Raw genomic sequence first — 19,351 nt, 5'->3', positions numbered from 1 at the left:
GATTTGGACAACCGACACACGAAATGCAGAAAAAGATTGATCGGCACACCAAGCCTCAAAAATACCCCAAGCTCAAATGTAATTCAGAGAAGTTGACTGACGTCGCAAATGAAGTATCCTAACTATGACATTAGAGGAATAACCTCTCTTTGCTAACCACGCCCTTTCAAGAGCCAAGCTTCAGGCTGTTTCCCTTCTTTAAAATACAAATTTTAAAGGGTATTGTGGTCAACCCTCAAACTTTGCTGAGAAGATGATCCAAGTTTATCATTCCACTAAGATGTCCAGACAGAAAAGGGTGAACACGTGGATGGGATTCCACAATGGAGCTTTGCCAACTTTTTTATCAATAAATCTTCTCTATCAAGGTTGTCCTTCTCATTTCTGGAGTCCATGGTCGACTTACCACTTGTTTTCTTCTGCTTTTCTTCTTCTACCAGAATTACTAGACATGCGTGTCTCATGATCCTTTGAATAAACGACCTAAGAGGGGGCCATGGAAGAAACATATAAACAAGGTCTGACGGCCATGGTTGTAGAAGAGCATCTGTGCCCTCTGCTTTGTGATCTTTCCAGTGACTGAAGAATTGAGGCACCTTGAAGTTGCATACTGTAGCCATCAGATCCATGATGGTAATCCCCACTGATACAGAATCACCTGAAAAGCTGCTGCACTGAGCTCCCATTCTCCCGGGTCTAGAATGTGACGACTGAGGAAGTCCGATTGGACATTCGGTGTCCCCGCCACATGAGAGGCCAACAGGTCTGAGAGATGGCGCTCCATCCAAGATATGAGAAGAGCGGCTTCCTGTTCTAGATGATGACTTCTCCTTTCTCCTTGACGATTGACGTATGCCACTGCCGTATGATACTGCCGTCGCATGGTCCAAGAGAACTCGGGTCTGTGTTTGAGTAGATGACAGAATGCCTCCAGAGCCAGATGAATTGCTCTTGTTTCCCAAAGAATGATTGAGAAGGACATCTCCTCCAGGGACCAAAGATCCTGAGCAATATGTCTCAGAGAGTGAGCTCCCCAGCCCCTGAGACTGGCATCAGTTGTCACTATGACCCACTGAGGAGGGTCTAAAGGAACCCCCTAAGCCACATTTTGTGTCCGAAGCCACCAACAGAGACTCCCTCGTTCTTGAGTCCCGAGAATCCATTTGACAGAGAATCTGTCTGCGGAGACCAACGGGACAAAATAGACTTCTGAAGAGGCCTCATCTATGCTCAAGCCCAAGGAACTACCTTGACTGTCGCCATCATGGATTCTAAGACTTGAAGATAATCTCTTGCACATGGTACTGGCTTGCAAAGAAGGGACCGTATCTGATCCTGAAGTTTGACAATTCTGTTCTGAGGCAAAAAAACTTGATCTTGCAGAGTGTCAAAGGAAACTCCGAGATAAGTGAGAGACTGAGACGGCACCAGACAACTCTTGAGAGGGTTTACCACCCAACCAAGTCACTGAAGAAATTGAACTAGTCACTCCATTGCTTGCACACTTTCCAGATACGATTTTGCTCTGATCAACCAATCGTCCAGGTAAGGATGGACTAGAATGACGCTGCCACCACCACTATTACTTTCGTACGAGGAGCCGTAGCAAGACCGAAAGGAAGAGCTGAAAACTGAAAATGCTGGCCCAATACTGCAAAACGAAGAAACCTTTGGTGCAAAGGATGACTTGAGATATGCAGATAAGCCTCTGTCAAATCTAGAGCTGTCAGAAACTCTCCTGATCAAACAGCCATAATGACTGAATGCAGTTTCTGTACGAAAACGGTGACCTTGAGCATCCTGTCGACTGCCTTGAGATCCAAAATTGGTCAAAAGAACCCCTCTTTTTTTGGAACTACAAAGTAAATGGAATAGCGACTTGTTCTTATTTCTGAAGGAACCATAGGACAGACCACTTGTAAAGCAAGAAGCCTTTCCAGAATGACCCTGACCGCTCCAGCCTTTAGACAAGAATAACAAGGAGACTCTAGGAAAGCATCTGGCAGCAGCCTCACAAACTCTTAAGGTGTACCTGTAGTGAATAACCTCGAGCACTCATTGAATGCAGGTAATTTGGGCCCACCTCCAATACAACTGAGCTAACCAAGCTCCCATTGGAAGTGGAGGTTGGGCCCTGAAACCTTCATTGGGACGGACAAGCAGGGGACTGGAAGGAAGCACCTACATCTCTATTTCCACATCGGGCATTTCTATTTTTTTTTTGAGAATCTGTTTATTAACAAGTAGCACAGAACAAAGCACAATCAGGCTTTGATGAGCTACTGTCTTTTTTTTCCCCCTCTAAACCATTTAATCCTCTCCCTCCCTCCACCCCCCCAACTAACCTCTTCCCCTTCCCCACCCATGCCCAGGTGCTATTGAACTAAGGTAGAAACAAGAGCAGATGTAGAAGAAGAAACAACAACAGAGGCAAGGATGCGAGACACAGTGGACAACCACCACATACAATTCTTCCATAAGTCTTTGTATTCTGAAGATGCCCAGTGGGCCAGGTCAGTTAACCTTCGATCTTCCCAGTCAGCCATCTGCCGCATGCTATTGTGCCACTGTTCCAGAGGTGCGGATATCTGCCCAGTCCAGTGCTGCAAGATTACTGTTTTGGCCACTATCAGAGCTAACAGTACACATTTACATTGGGTTCAGAAAGCCCTTGTTTAAGTAAGTCAGTGTTGGAGCCCATTTGTAAAATCCCATAGGAACACTCATAGTCACCCAAGACTTTTTCCAAAACATCAAGAATGCCAGACCAAAATGCCTGAAGTGTCCTGCATTCTAAGAAATGATGTACCAAGGAACACCTGCCCAGACCACACTTGTCACATATGTCAGAATCTCAAAGACCCATAATTTTGCCCTTGCTCCTAGTGATGTACACATTTATGTAGAATTTTATATTGGATCTCGTGGAATCCTACATTAGGTGTGACCCAGAAAGCTAAGTTAAAACACTAAGAAAGCTCCTTTACAGACACTTCTACTCCTTGACGAGTACTCCAATTTCTTGCTAGAGTTGTAAAAAAAGGGGAGGGTCTATACTCTTTGCTCAGTTTATACCATAAGGAAAGTTTGTTAAGGCTAGCTGGCATTTGCATAAAAACAGTATCCAGAGTTGTAAAAGAAACCTCAACCCCTAATGAGCTTTTTAAGGAGGAAATATAATGTTGAAGCTGCAAGTAGGATTAGAAATATTTCTGCGGAATATTCCACTCTGACTGACATTGCGAAAAAGAAGGACAACCACCCCACGGCAACCACCTGTCCTACATATCTGCATCCTTGTTTTACCCAGAGTCCAAAGGGAGACCTGTTTTGACTAGCAGCAAAATCAGGATTTCGCAGGAGTTCCAGAAATGGCAAAGGGCCTTTTGTTCCCCCAAGTGTAGTTCTCCACCAGTCCCAGGCTGCCTTTAACGGACGTAGCAAGGGAGATAGACGTCCCCGTGTATTCTTACAGTGAAAAGCGTTAAACACAGAAATGCGAGTGTCTCTCTCTTCCCACACACCCTCGGTCGCATATTTAAGATGGCCCGTATGGAGCTCATGTATCCACTGTAAAGCTGCTGCGACATTATAAAGGCGCAGATCTGGCAAAGAGTTTGATGACTTGGTTTAGTAAGAAAATTGGGTGATAAAGAGCCCAATAGCTCTGAGACCCGACCTGGTTTGGGAAGCACAACTATAGTAGCGTGTGTTAGGGACCCCGTTTGCTGGGTAAGATTGCACAGGGCCTGGCATAATCCCCCCAAAATGGGCCAACTAAGTGAGATTCAGAGACAAGACCATATGGGCCCGGCGCCTTTGCTAATTTATTTCTTAATAGCCTGCTGAATCTCATTGCCCGTAATTGGGGCATTCAGACTGGTCCACAGTGAGGACAGGCAACTGGAGATCCCTAAAAAAAAAAAAAAAAAGCTTCCCACTGCTGCCCATCACAACTACCTGAGTCATACAGCGATTTATAAAAATCTACAAATGCACTTTGTATATCCTCTCCTCTTGTGAGCAAGTCACTGGTCTTAGATTTAATATGAGTGACAAGTTTTTTAGCTGTTCGATTGCGGACCAGTGTGGCCAGTAATTTGCCCGCTTTGTTCCCCCATCGATGCAAGTCATACTTATACAACTGAATGTCTTGCAGGGCTCTTTGATTGAACACTTCATTAATACACTTCGTAATCTTCCAGTATTTATCCCCAGATCAGTTCCCCTGCAAGATGTCACCTCTAGCCTCCTGAAGTTGTCGGATTAATTGGACGAGCTGCCCATCTATTTCCCTGCGTTTACGGCTGGTATACTTAATGATTTTTCCCTTCATTACTGCCTTGCCTGCTTCCCAAAATACTACAGGGGCTACATCCCCCGGGTAACTGTCTTGTAAAAAGGGATTCCAGGCCTCTCTTTGAATTTAGCCCTTGTATAGCGTGGGATTCATACGCCAGCCTGCCTTATTGGACCCCCCTTGTAATCCCAGTTCTACCCACACCAAATTATGACCAAGCCCAAATTATGGGTCTATGCCTGATGACCAAGCCGAAGGCAACAGTGATGGGGAGGGAGAGCAAAACATAGTCTAGGCGGGCATACACCTTGTGCACATGCGAGTAAAAAGTGTAATCATGCTCATTAGGATGCAATGTCTGCCAAACGTCTAGTAGGCTCAACTCCCGCATTAGGAAATTGATGCCCTTTCCGTCAGCCCCCTTCGCTCGAGCCTTGGGCAGTTTACAGTCAATCAACGGATCTGCCGTGATATTAATGCTGCCCCCTATCACAAGTCTGTTGTCAGCAGGGCCAAATATGCCAGCAGCATGGAAAAAAATCTGTGGGAGTATACACTGGGGGCATATACCGAGCACAAAGCTATCCTGAGACCCTGAATAAGTCCCATCCAGATCACATATCGGCTTTCAGGGTCTTGTATTAATCTGTGTTTAGTACAGTCCAAAGATTTGTGAATAAGAATGGCCATGCCTCGTTGCCTATTATTATGAGGCAAAGGCCAGTTCCCCCCACCCAGTCTTTCTTCAACTTAACATACTCAGACTGTGTAAGGTGTGTTTCTTGTAGCATTAAAATGTCTGTTTTCATACGCTTACTATATTACAGAATTTTTGTGCGCTTCACTGGCGAGTGAATGCTATCCACATTTAATGTGGCAATGCGCATGTTACCCATCCCACCACCAGAGCACAGTTGCTGCAAACACGAGAATCTGTAAAAACTCCTGGGGGCGGCGTACCAGCCTGACCACCCACACAAGTACAGTGTTATATTCCTACCAGAAATACTAAGAATATTAGCGTTCCCCGGGCACAGAAAACAGTTAACCTTTCCCTTCCCGTTCCATCCCCACCCATCCACCCCTCCCACCCCCCTTGACATTCTCCAAGCGCCCACAACAAATCCCCGGACCCCCAATCACACACCAACCGCTCTCCCATCCAAACCAAAATTGCAACCCACATCCACAAATCCACACCCCAACAATCACCCACCTCCCCGTCCCCCCTAATAGCATCAGAGACATATAGTCCTCTATAGCCAAAATGCCTCCAAGGGGACCATACCACAAAAGAAATGAGAATAAGAATCCCCCTGCCCCCCACCCCCCCAAACCACCGTTACAGCATCAGATAACAGTACATTGCCTTCAATGCAGATTAATCCAGTAGCATTCTGTAAGAGGGTATCAGTCGATTGCCCTCGTGAGAGACTAATAAGCCTCTTTTTCCTTGACCAAAACATTGTTCTAAGAATATTGGGCAATCTCAGAAGATCGAGCCTGCAACTGCGCAGGAGATAACAGTCTCATGCGGTGGCTCAGAATATGCGGGCAAAATGAGAGCAAAAAGAGCGCAGTTTTTCAACCTTTGTCAGGGTTATCGTGTGGTTATCATGAGCAATTCGGACCTTCACCAGATAATGAAAGGCAAACTTAATTCCTTTGGAAAAAAAAGTTGAGAACAATATGGCGTCAGTAATCTGCATTGCTCCGCCACTCTAACCGAAAAGTCTTGAAACAGTAACCGACGCACTCCGTTGTAATCCAAGGATCGTTGCTTCTTATAGAGATCCAACAGTTTAGCTTTCACTGCATAGTTGAGGAAGCAAGCTATAACCGTCCTCAGCCTTCCAGTGATTTCCTTGCGCTCTCCAAACCTGTGTATGCGTTTCATGTGCAAGGTGCCTACTTCAGAAGGCAGCCCCAGAGTCTTTGGGAGCCAAGTCTCTGCCAGAGCCACCAAAGCCGAATCGGGGATGTCCTCAGGTATGCTGATAATCCGCAGGTTCTTTCTGTGGCCACGGTTTTCTTGGTCCCCCACTTTTTCTACCAAGGTGCGCACCTGTCCCCGAATCTCATCGAGCAGGCCCTCCATTGAATGCGTTCGATCCTCCTGGGTGGAGACGCGGTCCTCCACCTGCTGTTATCGTGCCGCATGGTTTGCTACATAGTCCTCGATTTCCTACGTGCTAGCAAGTAACTTTGCAAGCTTGTCATCTAATAGTTGAGATAGGTGTTGCATAGAAACCTGGACAGTTTCATCAGAGATTACTGGTTTGAGCCCGTTTGGTGAGGCAGGCAACGACTTGTTTTGTGCAATGGGCGCAGCTTTCTTGCGTCCCAGCCGCGCAGTCTTAGCCGGCATACCAAAGTGCTCCTGTAGTTCCCAATCTCCAAATGCTCTATATTTGTAGCCCAGCCATCAGTATTTCATGTCCAGCAAAAATGAGAGCCAGTGTAGCAGTGAAACTCAGTGTTTTTGCAGTCCAAAGTGGTAGGGGAGAGGGGAGCTGAGCTGAAGACGTCCGCTCAGGTCGCTGCCATCACGTGACCCCTCATATCAGGCATTTCTAAAGGATTGGAACCTTTGAAAATAGCGAGACCTTTGACCAGTAGCTACTCTGCCCACCCGCAACAGACAAAAATTTCTGCCATGTCCCCAACTGGAAAGAAGGACGCAACCGTCCAGCCTAAGGCGATCCTCAGGAAGTCGAGGAACTTTAGTATCCTCTAGACTTTTAACTAATTTATCCAATTCATCACCAAACAGAAAAGATCCTTGAAAGGGGAACTTACTAAGTTTAGACTTAGAAGCCACATCAGCCTACCAGCCTCAAAGCCAAAGAGAATGATGGGCCGCAACACTTAAAGCCACAGACTTGGAAAAGGCCCTAAACAAATCATACAAGGTATCCGCTATGAAAGCAAAGCCCATCTCTATCTTAGCCACCTCAGCATCCACTAAGGAGACATCATCTGAAAACCACATCAGCCTACCAGCCTCAAAGCCAAAGAGAATGACGGTCCGCAACACTTAAAGCCATAGACTTTAACAAAAACAAGCCCCGGCTATCAGAGAACCGCAGATAGCTACTTGGACTGCCAGTGCCGAGATATATATATATAAATATTTTTTTTGTTATATTTGTACCCCGCGCTTTCCCACTCATGGCAGGCTCAATGCGGCTTACATGGGGCAATGGAGGGTTAAGTGACTTGCCCAGAGTCACAAGGAGTTGGAGATATCAAAAGAATACTTTAAAAGAGATTCCATATGTTGATCTTGTACATCTTTCAGTGCTGTGCCTCCGTCAACAGGGACGGTATTGCGCTTAGTAACAGCAGAAACCACTGCATCAACTACAGGTCTGGATCCGGAAACGGGTAAAGCCAAACCATGGACCTTGAAAGATGAAATGGAGCATCTGACACAATACAAATTTGGGAGGAAAACCCCTTTGAAGTTCTCCCCCCTGTGATGACCTAGGCATCAAAGCAACCTCTGGAGCCAAAGAAGAGAGCTTGGATGAGGCAGGCTATGGCTGTAAAACAGCGGTGCTTCCTGTCAAAACCGGAGCCGAAAGCGGAACGCCCGATATACACCCCCCCCCCCCCCCCCCGACTCTGATAAAAGCATCAAGACCTCTCTGGCAGTACAAAATTTGCAAATACCAGACACCATGAGGCCCCTGTACTGGCATACCTGATGTTTTTTTTTTTTCCAAACCACCCGAACAAGAAAAAAGAGCTTCAGAAAATGCAGGAGAGTTAAATACAGACTGCAATAAAGGCAGGAATCCAGAAGCTGAACTGCTTTGCTCATTTAGCGGTTTGTTTTTACAACACAGAAGCAGTGCTCTGTGCTCGAAAGGGCGAGGTTAGTGCAGAATGGAAGACCCAATTATCCTTAAATTGCACTAATAAAAGAAGTCAGGAGGTAGTTGTGGGGTGAGGGACCCAGCCATCCAAGTGTGGCGCACCCCCCCACCCAGGCTGAACGAGAACCCCCACAGGCCTCAGCCTCCTTTAGCCTTTAGGAACAAAAAAATTGCCCTTTTTTTTTTCCAAAAACCTCATTGCACAGAATGAACTATAGGAGAAACAATATAGATTTTATTTTAACCAAAAGGAGTCAAAAATAGAAAGATATAGAATATTAAGAGACTGAAGGGCTCACCACCTTCCACCTGCTGGAGAATGAGAATACTGGATCTTACTGTAGCTAGCCAGGGCTCTTATTGGCTCTCACAAGAGTCGGAATTCTCAGTCTCCACCTACTGGAAGGAGTGCACAACCCATCAGTATCTTTCTGGGCCGGTCTGGAGGGACACTAAGCAAGGAAAATAAAATTTATGAGGACCAATGCCATCTGGTGTTCCATTAACTTCATACAAAGGCCATATATGCAATACTGAAAAATGCAGAAACAAGGAAAACACATTTTATAGTGAAAATTGTTATATGTTTTAAGGTCTAGACTTTACACTTGGTCACAGCTAAGCTTAAATCACTGAGAAGAATTCAAATATCTTATAAACCTTGAGGCCCTTCTACAAAGATGAGGGAGGGCTAAAGCGCAGGTAGCGTGCGCCCAATCGGTACTACCGCCAGGATAGTGCGTGTGCCCGGCGGTAATTCCAATTTTGTCATACGCCAAATCCTGCTGTAGAAAATAATTTTGCATTTTCTACCGTGGGGGTTATGCCTGGTAGTAAACGGCAGCGCGCCCACATTGGCGCACGCTGCGTGGGTAGTGTGAGCCCTTACCGCTAGGTCAATGGGTGGCAGTAAGGTCTCAGGCCGTAAATAGACGCACGCTAGTTTTAATATTAGCGCAAGCCCATTTCCTGGCCCATTAAAAAAATGGACTTTTTCCTAGCCATGGTAAAAGGTGGCCCAGCATGTGCCCAAAACACGTGCGCACACACTACAACAGGCCACTTTTTACCGCAGCTTTGTAAAAGGACCCCCTTGTTTGCTAGTATTGCACTGAATATATTCTGGATAATTTTATTTTAAAAATGTTTTCACACCATTATCAAGAATGTCAAATAGCTTCAGTTACTGAGTCTGATTAATTCATATTGATCGGGTTGTCATAAATGAACCCAAGAAGCAATTAAATCCATCTAATATGAGATCTATGGCCATGCTCTCTTTGATTTGCAGAGTTGCTGCTTAAAGGGGTAGCCAGAGCTAAAACAGTGCCAGTATTTAAGCTTGCATGGGATAGATACAACAGGAACTTAGTGGGGGAGGGAGAAAGATCACAGCACAGCAGGCAGGTACAAATGGGGATACTGGCTGGAATATGTATTCCATATCTGCCAACATTTTCTACATTTCTGTGTTAATAATATACTAGTGAAGTATAATCAACAAAGACTCAGAATTACTAATTGCTATATGCACTGACATTTTATTAAAATGAATAAAATGTTATAATTTATTTCTTTTCTTCATTAAATTTACATACATGATTTTACTGCTTAGCTCTTCTGCAAGCTCCCCAAAATTTACTGCTTCCCATTCAGATTCCACATGAAAGAAATCTGCTCTTTCCACATCTCTTCCCATAACAAATATGACAGGTGGTTGAGAAAACAAGACACAGCTCTTTCTAACTGTGCTAGCTATTAAATGCCTGCATCACAGAAGTCCTCGGCACAATCTTCTCTTGCTCAGTGGCCAAGAAGGCATTTTGCAAGTACTGTCATCTCTCACATAGTTTAAAAGGGAGACTCCTGGAGTTGGAATCAAGCCAAGTTCTTCAGTTTGGCATTATATACTACTATTCCATTTGAGATTGCCTTATCCCAGTAAAAGTGAGCTATTAAAAAAATACCAAAACTGGTCATATCCATAAAAGCAAATGAAAATCTGCCTCATACCAGAAGAGCAACAAAGATTTAAGCCCTCATGTTTAGTCATGAATGCATATCACGTGGAAACGCATTTGTGTATGAATCTCCATTTGTCATTTAAATGAAAGGATGGTTTATCTGATGTGACAGCTTCATCAGTATATTTTGAGGGGGAAAGGAGGGCGGGTTGTAGGTTTAATATGTAGCTACACAAACAGGACTTACGACGACAAGACTTACACATCTGCCTGATTCTGTTCGTAAAGAGATTTCATTTCCTCCAGAACTTGTCTGATTCCATCCTCCTACGTGCACAGAAACGTAAGTTAGGGTAAAGAAACAGTCAGTAATTTCTTCCAACATTAAAAATTTAGGACCCTGTTTACTAAGCCGCGCTAAATGCTAGAGTCGCCTATATGCATTTAGCGCGTCCTAATTATTAGCGCATGCTAAAAATGCTAATGCCCCCTTAGCGCTGCTTAGTAAATAGGGACCTTAGTCTGTAAAAAATAAGAAATATGCATACAACAAGAAATATACACGTTCCTTTCAAGAATACAGGAGAGTTAATTTAGATACATTAGAATATGGCTCAGTCATAAGAAAGAAGCTTATCAACATGCTAGATATGTAATGGGGTGGGGATGGGCTCTGTTGAAGTTGTTTACCCCAGATGCAAAGAGCAATTGAATCCAGCGATTACAGGCTAATGCTAACCAGAATCTATGAGGAGGAATAAATAATTGATCAGTCAAACATTTTACTAAAGGCACAAAATTTTATATTTTGGTGCAGAGGCATATTTTTATGTTTTCTGTTTACTGCAGCTGTCTTAGAAATCAAAGCTGCCTACTTGTAATATGTGCTCTCTGAATACAGCAATTCACCATTTATACAAGTGTGCCATGAGCCTATCTGTGGTGAAATGAATGGATATGAACCTTTCTTACCTGGAAAGTCAACAGACTTTCTCTAAACATGGATGGTAAATCCCATTCCCCTTTCATATATTAGCTTAGAGGCAGAATAATGTCAAATGGGAATCTTGTGCAAATGGAGACCTGCTATCCAGAGAGGTCATCTGTTACAGGTAAGGACAACTTTTTTTCCTCTGAAGACAAGTGATTTAGTGAGTGAGGTATGTTTTCAAAAAGGAAAAAAAATGGGAAATCCCTTTGAAATTTGTATTTTAAAGAAGGGAAACAGCCTGAAGCCATATATATATATATATATATATATATATATATATTAGAAATGGAACATGTCACTACACTCCCAGATTTAGTGGAGCCAAGAAGCTGGGTAGACAAACACATAGGTGCCTATGGGGTACTTTTACTAAGCTGCAGCAAAAAGTGGCCTTAGCATGCCTTTGTGCAGGTTTTTCCCATGCACTAAGGCCATTTTTACCACAGCTGTAAACATGACTTTTTTCTGCTTTTTTGTATTAATGTCCATGCACTAATGTTGTCATTAGGGTGCGGCCATTAAAAAAAAATTAGTGTGTGTGTACTTACCACTACCTATTTTGTGGGAGGCAAGGGCTCACATGCTATTCCTGCACTAATCAGTTAGCATGTGGTAATGTAGTTGTGCTGATTGGCGCAAGAATACCCACCCTTCTGCCTCCTACAAAAAAAAATTTAAATATTTTTTAGCATGCAGTTGGCACATACACATATGGCACTTACTGCAGGAAACCTGAGTGTATCCCGCAGGACGCCATTTTGCATAAGTAACTAAAACAGCTTATTACAAATATCCCTAGTGTCTTTATAAAAAACACTAGCATAAGCTGGTGGGGAGGAGTCAAGATGGCAGTTGTGGTATAGAGCTGCTCTTGTGTTTTGCTATAGCAATGGTGCAAAATTAGACCTTACCTGCTAATTTGCTTTCCTTTAGTCCCTCCGGAGCAGCCCAGAATGTGACTGATGGGTTGTGCACGCCTTCCAGCAAGTGGAAACTGAGAAACTGTGACTCTAGAGAGAGCCAATAAGTGCCCTTGCCAGCTAGAGAAAAGATCCAGTATTACTGTACCAAAGCAGAAGAAGGAAGAGAGCAGTAAGTCTGAGCAGCCACCGGCACTTCACTAACACAGAGCCCGTGCCACGTAATGAAAGTTTCCTAAAGACATGCCCTCGAATACCAGACACTGATGTCTCCATTATTATCACTATTATTCTTGCTTATGTTCTTTGATTTTTTTTTAAACAATGTAACAGCAAACGTACAACACAGCTCCCAGTGAACCTGAACCACTGAACGATAGAAAAAAACAGAACACACTGAGGGAAGGATCTGGGCCGGTTCGGAGGGACTAAAGGAAAGCAATTTAGCAGGTAAGGTCTAATTTCTCATTCCTTAGCGTCCCTCTGAACCGGCCCAGAATGTGACTGATGGGAAGTAACAAAGCAGTATAATCATGGGAGGGATCCAAGCAACCCCACTGTGAGAACCTTTATTCTGAAAACGGCCTCCTGATGATTCTAGACATCCAATCTGTAATGCTTTGAAAAGGAACGCAAAGAAGACCAAGTTGCCGCCTTACAAATGTCCAAAAGAGGCAGCGTCAAATCTTTTACGGTACTGGAAGACAAAGGCTCAAAGGAGGCTTCATAAGAACCGAGATTACCAAGAGGGAGGACGAATGAGGTTCGTCCCTCGCAAAAACCTTACGACATCCGGATGGCTAGCCAGAGACTTCCCGTGAACATGACCCCAAAAGCAGGATAAGGCCACAATCTGCACCACAAGGGAGGCTAATGCCAGACTTTTGTAAAAAATCCAAAATCTGCGAAACCGAGGCCCAAAAGGGAGAGATGCTCAACCCCTCACACCACGCCTCAAAGATCCTCTACGTCCTTACATAATTCAGGGATGTAGACCGACGCTGAGATTGGAGCATGGTATTAACTACGTTCACAGAGTATACCCTCTTTGTAAACCGTGCCCACTCAAGAGCAAAGCCATAAGACAGAATCAAACCAGATCCAGATGAGACACCGGGCCCTGCAACAGAAGACCCAGCATCTCCAGAAAACTGCGAGGACACACAACCAGTAGACGTCGAAGATCAGCGTACCAAGGTCTGCAAGGCCAGTCCGGAGAGACCAAAATCACCTGGCCCCTGTGCATCTCGATCCTCTGAATTAGACACCCTATGAGAGGCCATGGAGGAACGCATAAAGAAGGCCGGCCAGCCAGGGCTGAAGGAGCATGTCTACCCCCTGCACTTTGGGCTGCCTTCGACAACTGAAGAATAGAGGAAGCTTCGTATTGAGTGAGGAAGCAAACAGATCCATCCTGGGAAGCCCCCAGCACTCCACCACTGACTGAAACACCACATCACTTAGGGTCCACTCTCTGGGATCCAGAGTGTTTCGACTGAGAAAGTCTGGCATTTTGGCAACTCTTCAACTTTTTCTAATTCCGCTATATCTTTTTTGAGATATGGTGACCAAAACTGAATGCAATACTCAAGCTGTGGTCGCAGCATGGAGCGATACAGAGGCATTATAGTATTTTCAGTCATATTCACCAACCCTTTCCTAATAATTCCTAGTATCCGGTCTGCTTTTTTTTTTTTTGTCAAATAAGTTTAAAAAAAAAATAATCTTTTGTCCTCCACCTTTTAAGGAACTGCCCATCCAACTGGAACAGTTTTGACTTTTTATAGATAGACCGCGCATAGTCAGTCTGCGCATAGACAGTCCCTTATTTCTAATAATCTTTTACTATTGTTTTCAATAGCGTTTGCTATTGCTTTGGGTGAACAGTGTGGTGGCAATCTCAGTCTACCGGCTTCAGCTCATATGATGGGCTAGACAGCCTTGTACCGTCTCTGGTTCTCATTCTAACCTCCTTGAAGTATTATTGCGAAAACATTTTCTATATTGCATTATAAGTGAATTACTAGTGATTATATTAATTACTGCAGGAAACAAAGGCTGCAAACTCCTAAGTTCCTGATCCAGTTTGAGGTAAAAAGTTGATTGGGCCAGAGAGAGGATGCTTATAGAGGTTAAAGCCCGAAACCAATGAGGATCTGTACCATCACATCGGAAATGTGGTCTGAGATCCATCTAAACGCCGTTAACAGGTCCCAGCATTACAGTACTAGGATTAGGGGTTTGCATAGGTTTCTAGGCTGGATGACGATTTTTAAACATAGGAGTCAACTTTTCAAAAAATATTGGGGCTGCTAAACCTAACAGAAATTATTTATGCCTGAACACAGTCAAAAAGTGTATTCAACATTGGGAGTGTTCAAGCACCCACAGAGCTGACTCCTAAGTTTGTAATTCACTTTCATTATATCATAGCTAAAACAGAGCAGGATATTCGCCTTATTCAGGCTATTATGACAGACTGTGAGAACTGTCCTACGTGGCTTTAGAATAATGGAACCTGCCTTCAGTCACTCACAGATTTACAGACTATGATTTGTCAGATAAACGCTTCAAGGCCAGGCTCTCACAACTGCTGCACGGTTAGGTTGGAAGTGGGACAGGTCCACGACCCACATCGAGCGCCCATATTGAAGCGAACTTAAAAAAAATAAACAAATTACACACACAGGCAACAGCGTTATTGCTGTCAGACACTCACATTAAAAGCAGGTAGCTGTCCATCGGCCGCCCGGTGCAGCTCTCTGACTAGTTCCAGCGCCCTCTCACAAAACATCCCGACACAGCCGGTTCACCACAAAACAAACTACCCACGACCAACGACCACCACTAACATTTCGCGCCAAACCGTTCCCACCAATAGGAGCTCACACAAAGACGCTAGCCCCGCCTCAACCGCACCTCGTACGGGAACTCGGAGTGCTCATACTTAGCTTCTCTGGTGGGTTTACTTTTTACCTCCTGATCCCTGCTGTTGATCCTGTAGCTTTGGAAATTGGCTGTTTCAGTCAACTGTCTTCGCCGGGAAACACCGTGAGTACCTTCCGTTACTTCTCTTGGAAGGAAAAGGGGAACGAATTGAGGAACCCGGTTCAGTCTGTGACATTGGAGGGCTCTTCTTATAACGTGCCATCGCGGCTGAGACCCTCGCAACCCGAGGTTTACAACCCGGAACCGAGGAGCAGCCTGGCAGAGGTTGGTTGGGGGGATCAGGCAAACATACAACTCCTCCTTCGATTATCTTTGGTTACTGATATTGTGGGGTAAAAGATTGGGGCTATATACCACCTGTGGTCTACCCCCAGCCCATTTCCTATAGGGAAGTGGTAGCTGATATTCAGCCCGGTGCTGGGTTATCGCTGTCTTCGTCGTGTCGTCAGGGTATTTTTTTTAAAACCCCGTCTAGTCGGGGACACCTCTGGCGTATATCTATCGACTCCCGTGGTCAAATGCTTTGGTGGGTCCCTCTGTCGGAGGTGGGTGAATCTCCAGACGATGGACCTATATGCTGGACGGTTTTGCCACTGAAATAATGAGAAAATCTGGCCTTTGGACTCTTCTTCCCTCTCCCCCCCCCCCCACCCCCCCCCCAATATGTCTCGGAAATTGAAAAATACAGGTTGACCTGTTATTCGTACTAGTACATACTGGCTCATGGATTTCTATGGCTTGACGTCGGCATGACTGATAGCTGAGCATCATGATCTAGGAAATCCAGCTGGTTTCTTTTGTATGGTATGATTCAAAGCACAGGGCACGTTTTAAATATGGCTTACTAGCTAACCTGAAAATACAGTATATAATAATTAGCAATGTAGTGCATTTTTCCCCAGTAACCTAAGGTTTTTAAAGGCTAAATAGCTGCTTGATATTTTTCCATTTGTCATGTTTGGATTTTAGCTTTAATTACTTATCCTTCTAAACTAGAATTCTAGGTGAGTTACTTACCATTTCTGTGTTTACCTGCCCAAAAGACCTTACCCGCTGAGGCCCCTATTTACTAGCCAGCGGCAAGTGACTGATTTGTGAGCTGTTTCACTGTGGGATTCACTAACCTGTGTAGGTAGTGAAGCTCATAGCACATTATATTTTTGTAGGATTTCAGTGATGCTGGAGGGCTGAGAAGACATGGGTAGAGGAGCACCTGTCAACCCCCCTTCCCCCAGCACATACAAATCCCTGCTCATGCTTTATGCTTCAACAACTGTGTGCACATAGCCCAGAAATATCTGCATGGTTTGTGAAAGTGGAAATGTGAAGAAAAAGTATACGCACGTATCCTGCAAGCCCCAGTGATATGTGCAAGACAAGGCTCAAGTGATTGACACAAACATTGGCAACAGAGGTGAGAAGGCACTGATGGCTTCTGACAAGTTTGAGGTAATGCAAGAGATCTCCTGTAATGTGTACTCAGTGCTAGGACATAATAAAATGGAAAAAAATAAGTGCATTTTAATATCAAAGCTATAAAATGGATGTGATAGAATGAGGAGTGTGGGCACAAGAAGATGAGACAGGGCGCATGATGCAACAGATTAAATTGAAGTAGGAGAACATGAGGCTGGCAGAAAAAGTGGACGATCAAGAAAATTGTAAGAAGAAACATTTGTTTGGCTTACTAGAATTGGTGAAGGGCTAGGATGTGCTTTTTGACAGATAGCGCCCAGAAAAACTGGGCCTGGGAACAATGGAGAAGCAATTTGGTGTGAACAAGCACATCAAATCAGCGTGGTGAGAGAGCAGGAACAGGATCAAACCAGTAATAGCACATACCTTGAACTGGGCTGATAAGTGGCTGTTGTGGGCCTGTTGGAGAGTAGAAAAAAATCACACATCAAGGTAGTAGGTTCCTCATGTTTCAAGATTATTCTGCCAAAGTTTAGGTGCAGAGAAGGGCTTTGATGTCAGCATGTTCAGAACCTTACCAAAGAGATGTGTAGTTTCTGCTGATATTTTTGACAAAGTTGCACGTGTGGCTAAAGGAAATTCTATATGTTCGTTCAGGGCCGGTCTTAGGCCGAGGCGGCCGCACAGGGCCTCGCGCTTAAGGGGGCCCCACGTGGCGCGCCTCGAGTCTGCCTCAATTCCTGCAATACCTTTCTCTGCCTCCTCCCCTCCTGCGCGAGTCTTGCACCTTCCCCCGCTCGCACTCATTCGCATGGTCGCTCGTTTTTAAAGCCCTGAGGGTGGCGTTCTCCCATCGAGTCCGACACCGGCGATTCACATAGCCAGCCTTCTGCCTTCGTCAGGGCGGGGCCTCTCCTCAGACGCATCCCACCTCTGCGCAGGACAGGAAGTTGCATTAGAGGAGGCGGGGCGCGTCTGAGGGAGAGGCTCCGACCCTGGCAGAAGGCAGGCTATGTGAATCGGTGTCGGACTCGGAGGGATAGGGGGTCCTTCTGTAAGTCAGTGGAGATCATTTATGATTGAGTTGATGAAGCTGGAGAGGTGTGAGTTCAGAGACATTAATTCCGTGGGGGGAAGGCGATGGAGGCAGACATGGGGGAGATTCTTGGGCACGTTACAGCCCACAGCAAGAAAGAGAATCCTAAATAATTAAGTACCAACTGAATGCATCATTTCCTAGAGTGGACATGTAAAGGAGGGGAGGGGTTGGATCTGTGTAGGTTTGGGGAGGCACCACTGGTGAATCTATAGGAACTGGTAAGGGGAAGGTGAAGTGAGGGCGGGTGGGAGGTATGGGGGAGGGGGATGAGGAGGCAAGGGGTGAGCACAGTAATCACATGTATTAGGAATGATCTACTGGTGAGGGAAGTTTGGTGTTTTGTCTGTTATTGTCCAATACAAAGCATTGCAACATAACTGGGGGAATTTGGCCGGTGGTTGGGGGTAAAAGAAAATCCATTGTTGATGGTGGGCATTCTGGACGTTTTCTTGTACTTGAACAGTGTTCATGTTGAAGTTATCTGTTTTATGTATTTTGATCTTTTAGTCAATAAAAAGATTTAAACATAAAAACGAGCGACCACGCGGATGGGCGAGAGCGGGTGGAAGAGACAGGACCTGGAGGAGGAGGGTGAGAAAGCTGCCCAAGAGCTGGGTATGGATGGCTAGAGGGCGGGGGGCAGGGGAGAAGAGAGTCGCTGGGGATGGATGGTGGGGCGGGCAGGGGGGAGAGGAGGGCTGCTGGACATGGGTGGAGGGGAGGGTTGCTGGACATGGGTAGATGGAGGGGAGGAGGGTTGCTGGACATGGGTGGATGGAGGGGAGAGAAGACTGGAAAGAGATGCACATGGATGGAGGGGAGGGAAGAGAGGAGAAATCTGGACATAGATGGAGTGGAGGGCAGGGAAGAGAGGAGAAATGTTAGGCAGGAATGGAGGGAAGGAAAGACGAAGGAGATGCACATGGATGGAGGGGAAGGGAGAGAGGAGAAATGCTGGACATGAATGTAAGGGAGGGGAGGAAAGTAGATGCACATGGATGGAGGGGAGTGAGGAGAAATGCTGGATATGGATGGAGGGGAAATTGCTGAATTTAAGGGCTGGATCGGAGCACTTTGAATGCAGATGCTGAAACTAGAGAAAGGATAGGGACAGGGCTACAAAAGGACACAGGAGGATGGGGACGTGTTGAGAGAAAAAAAATATCAAATGGAAAGAAGACACTGCATAAAACAGAAGACACTGGGACCAAAGCGAATAGAAAAACTAAATGATCAGACAACAAAGGTAGAAAAAAGTATTTTATTCAGAATTTATTAATTGGAATATGTCAGCTTTTGGAAATGTGCATCTGTGATATTTTGCATGTAAGTTTCAATTTTCTAAGTATTGCTGCATGCTGAGTCTGACTTCTTGAGGTAACTTTCCACAGTTCAATATTTTGCCTTCTTATCTGTTGTGTCATGTGTTTTTCATGTGTGATCAAGGTGCAGTATTCTGCTAGTGTGTAGTATTTGCAGCCCTTTTTGTTTTTTTTTTCACTAGGTTGTGTACTGGTGTTTTAGAGCCTGGTGTAATTACAGTGCTGCCTTTCCATGCATAAGGTTGTAGCTCGTCCTGTCCTTGGAATTAGTGCTGTTATGGTTTGTTAAGGTTATGAGTGTGTTTTTGAACAAGTTTGTGTATAGTGTTTTGCAGTGGAGAAGATTGTGTGTTGGCCTTACTGAGGTGGCACCAAAACATCAGAAAGGGTGTAGAGCCTAAATCATGACACACTACCTCTTGAAGGATCTACATATGGTCGTTAATAAAAGGAACTCATTGTGAACACTATCCACCCTAAAAGGGTGTTTTGTGGCTCTACATGAGAAT

At 44.9% G+C, this 19,351-nt stretch overlaps 2 protein-coding genes across 3 annotated transcripts in view; one reads left to right on the top strand and one right to left on the bottom strand.

Annotated features, from left to right (window-relative positions):
- GINS1 (GINS complex subunit 1) overlaps positions 1–14,890 on the bottom strand; it is a 97,932-nt gene extending 83,042 nt beyond the window's left edge. Inside the window, exons 1-2 of one of the 2 annotated variants that reach the window (XM_030196278.1) lie at positions 14,776–14,890; positions 10,408–10,472 (exon numbers count right to left, since the gene is read on the bottom strand). In XM_030196278.1, coding sequence (XP_030052138.1) covers positions 10,408–10,472; positions 14,776–14,850 — 140 coding nt within the window. In that variant the 5' untranslated portion in view covers positions 14,851–14,890. Of the gene's footprint in view, positions 1–10,407; positions 10,473–11,687; positions 11,707–14,775 lie in introns of those variants that run through there. The other variant, XM_030196280.1, reaches the window with a different exon arrangement.
- A 143-nt stretch (positions 14,891–15,033) lies between these two features.
- The window catches only part of ABHD12 (abhydrolase domain containing 12), a 324,548-nt gene continuing 320,230 nt past the window's right edge, over positions 15,034–19,351 (top strand). The window contains 1 exon segment of the mRNA XM_030196277.1: positions 15,034–15,107. The gene's annotated coding sequence lies outside the window, so the exon portion shown is untranslated.

This window comes from Microcaecilia unicolor, chromosome 3 (assembly GCF_901765095.1).
Source record: "Microcaecilia unicolor chromosome 3, aMicUni1.1, whole genome shotgun sequence".
Classification (NCBI taxonomy): Eukaryota; Metazoa; Chordata; class Amphibia; order Gymnophiona; family Siphonopidae; genus Microcaecilia; species Microcaecilia unicolor.
This window is presented reverse-complemented; position numbering and strand designations above follow the sequence as displayed.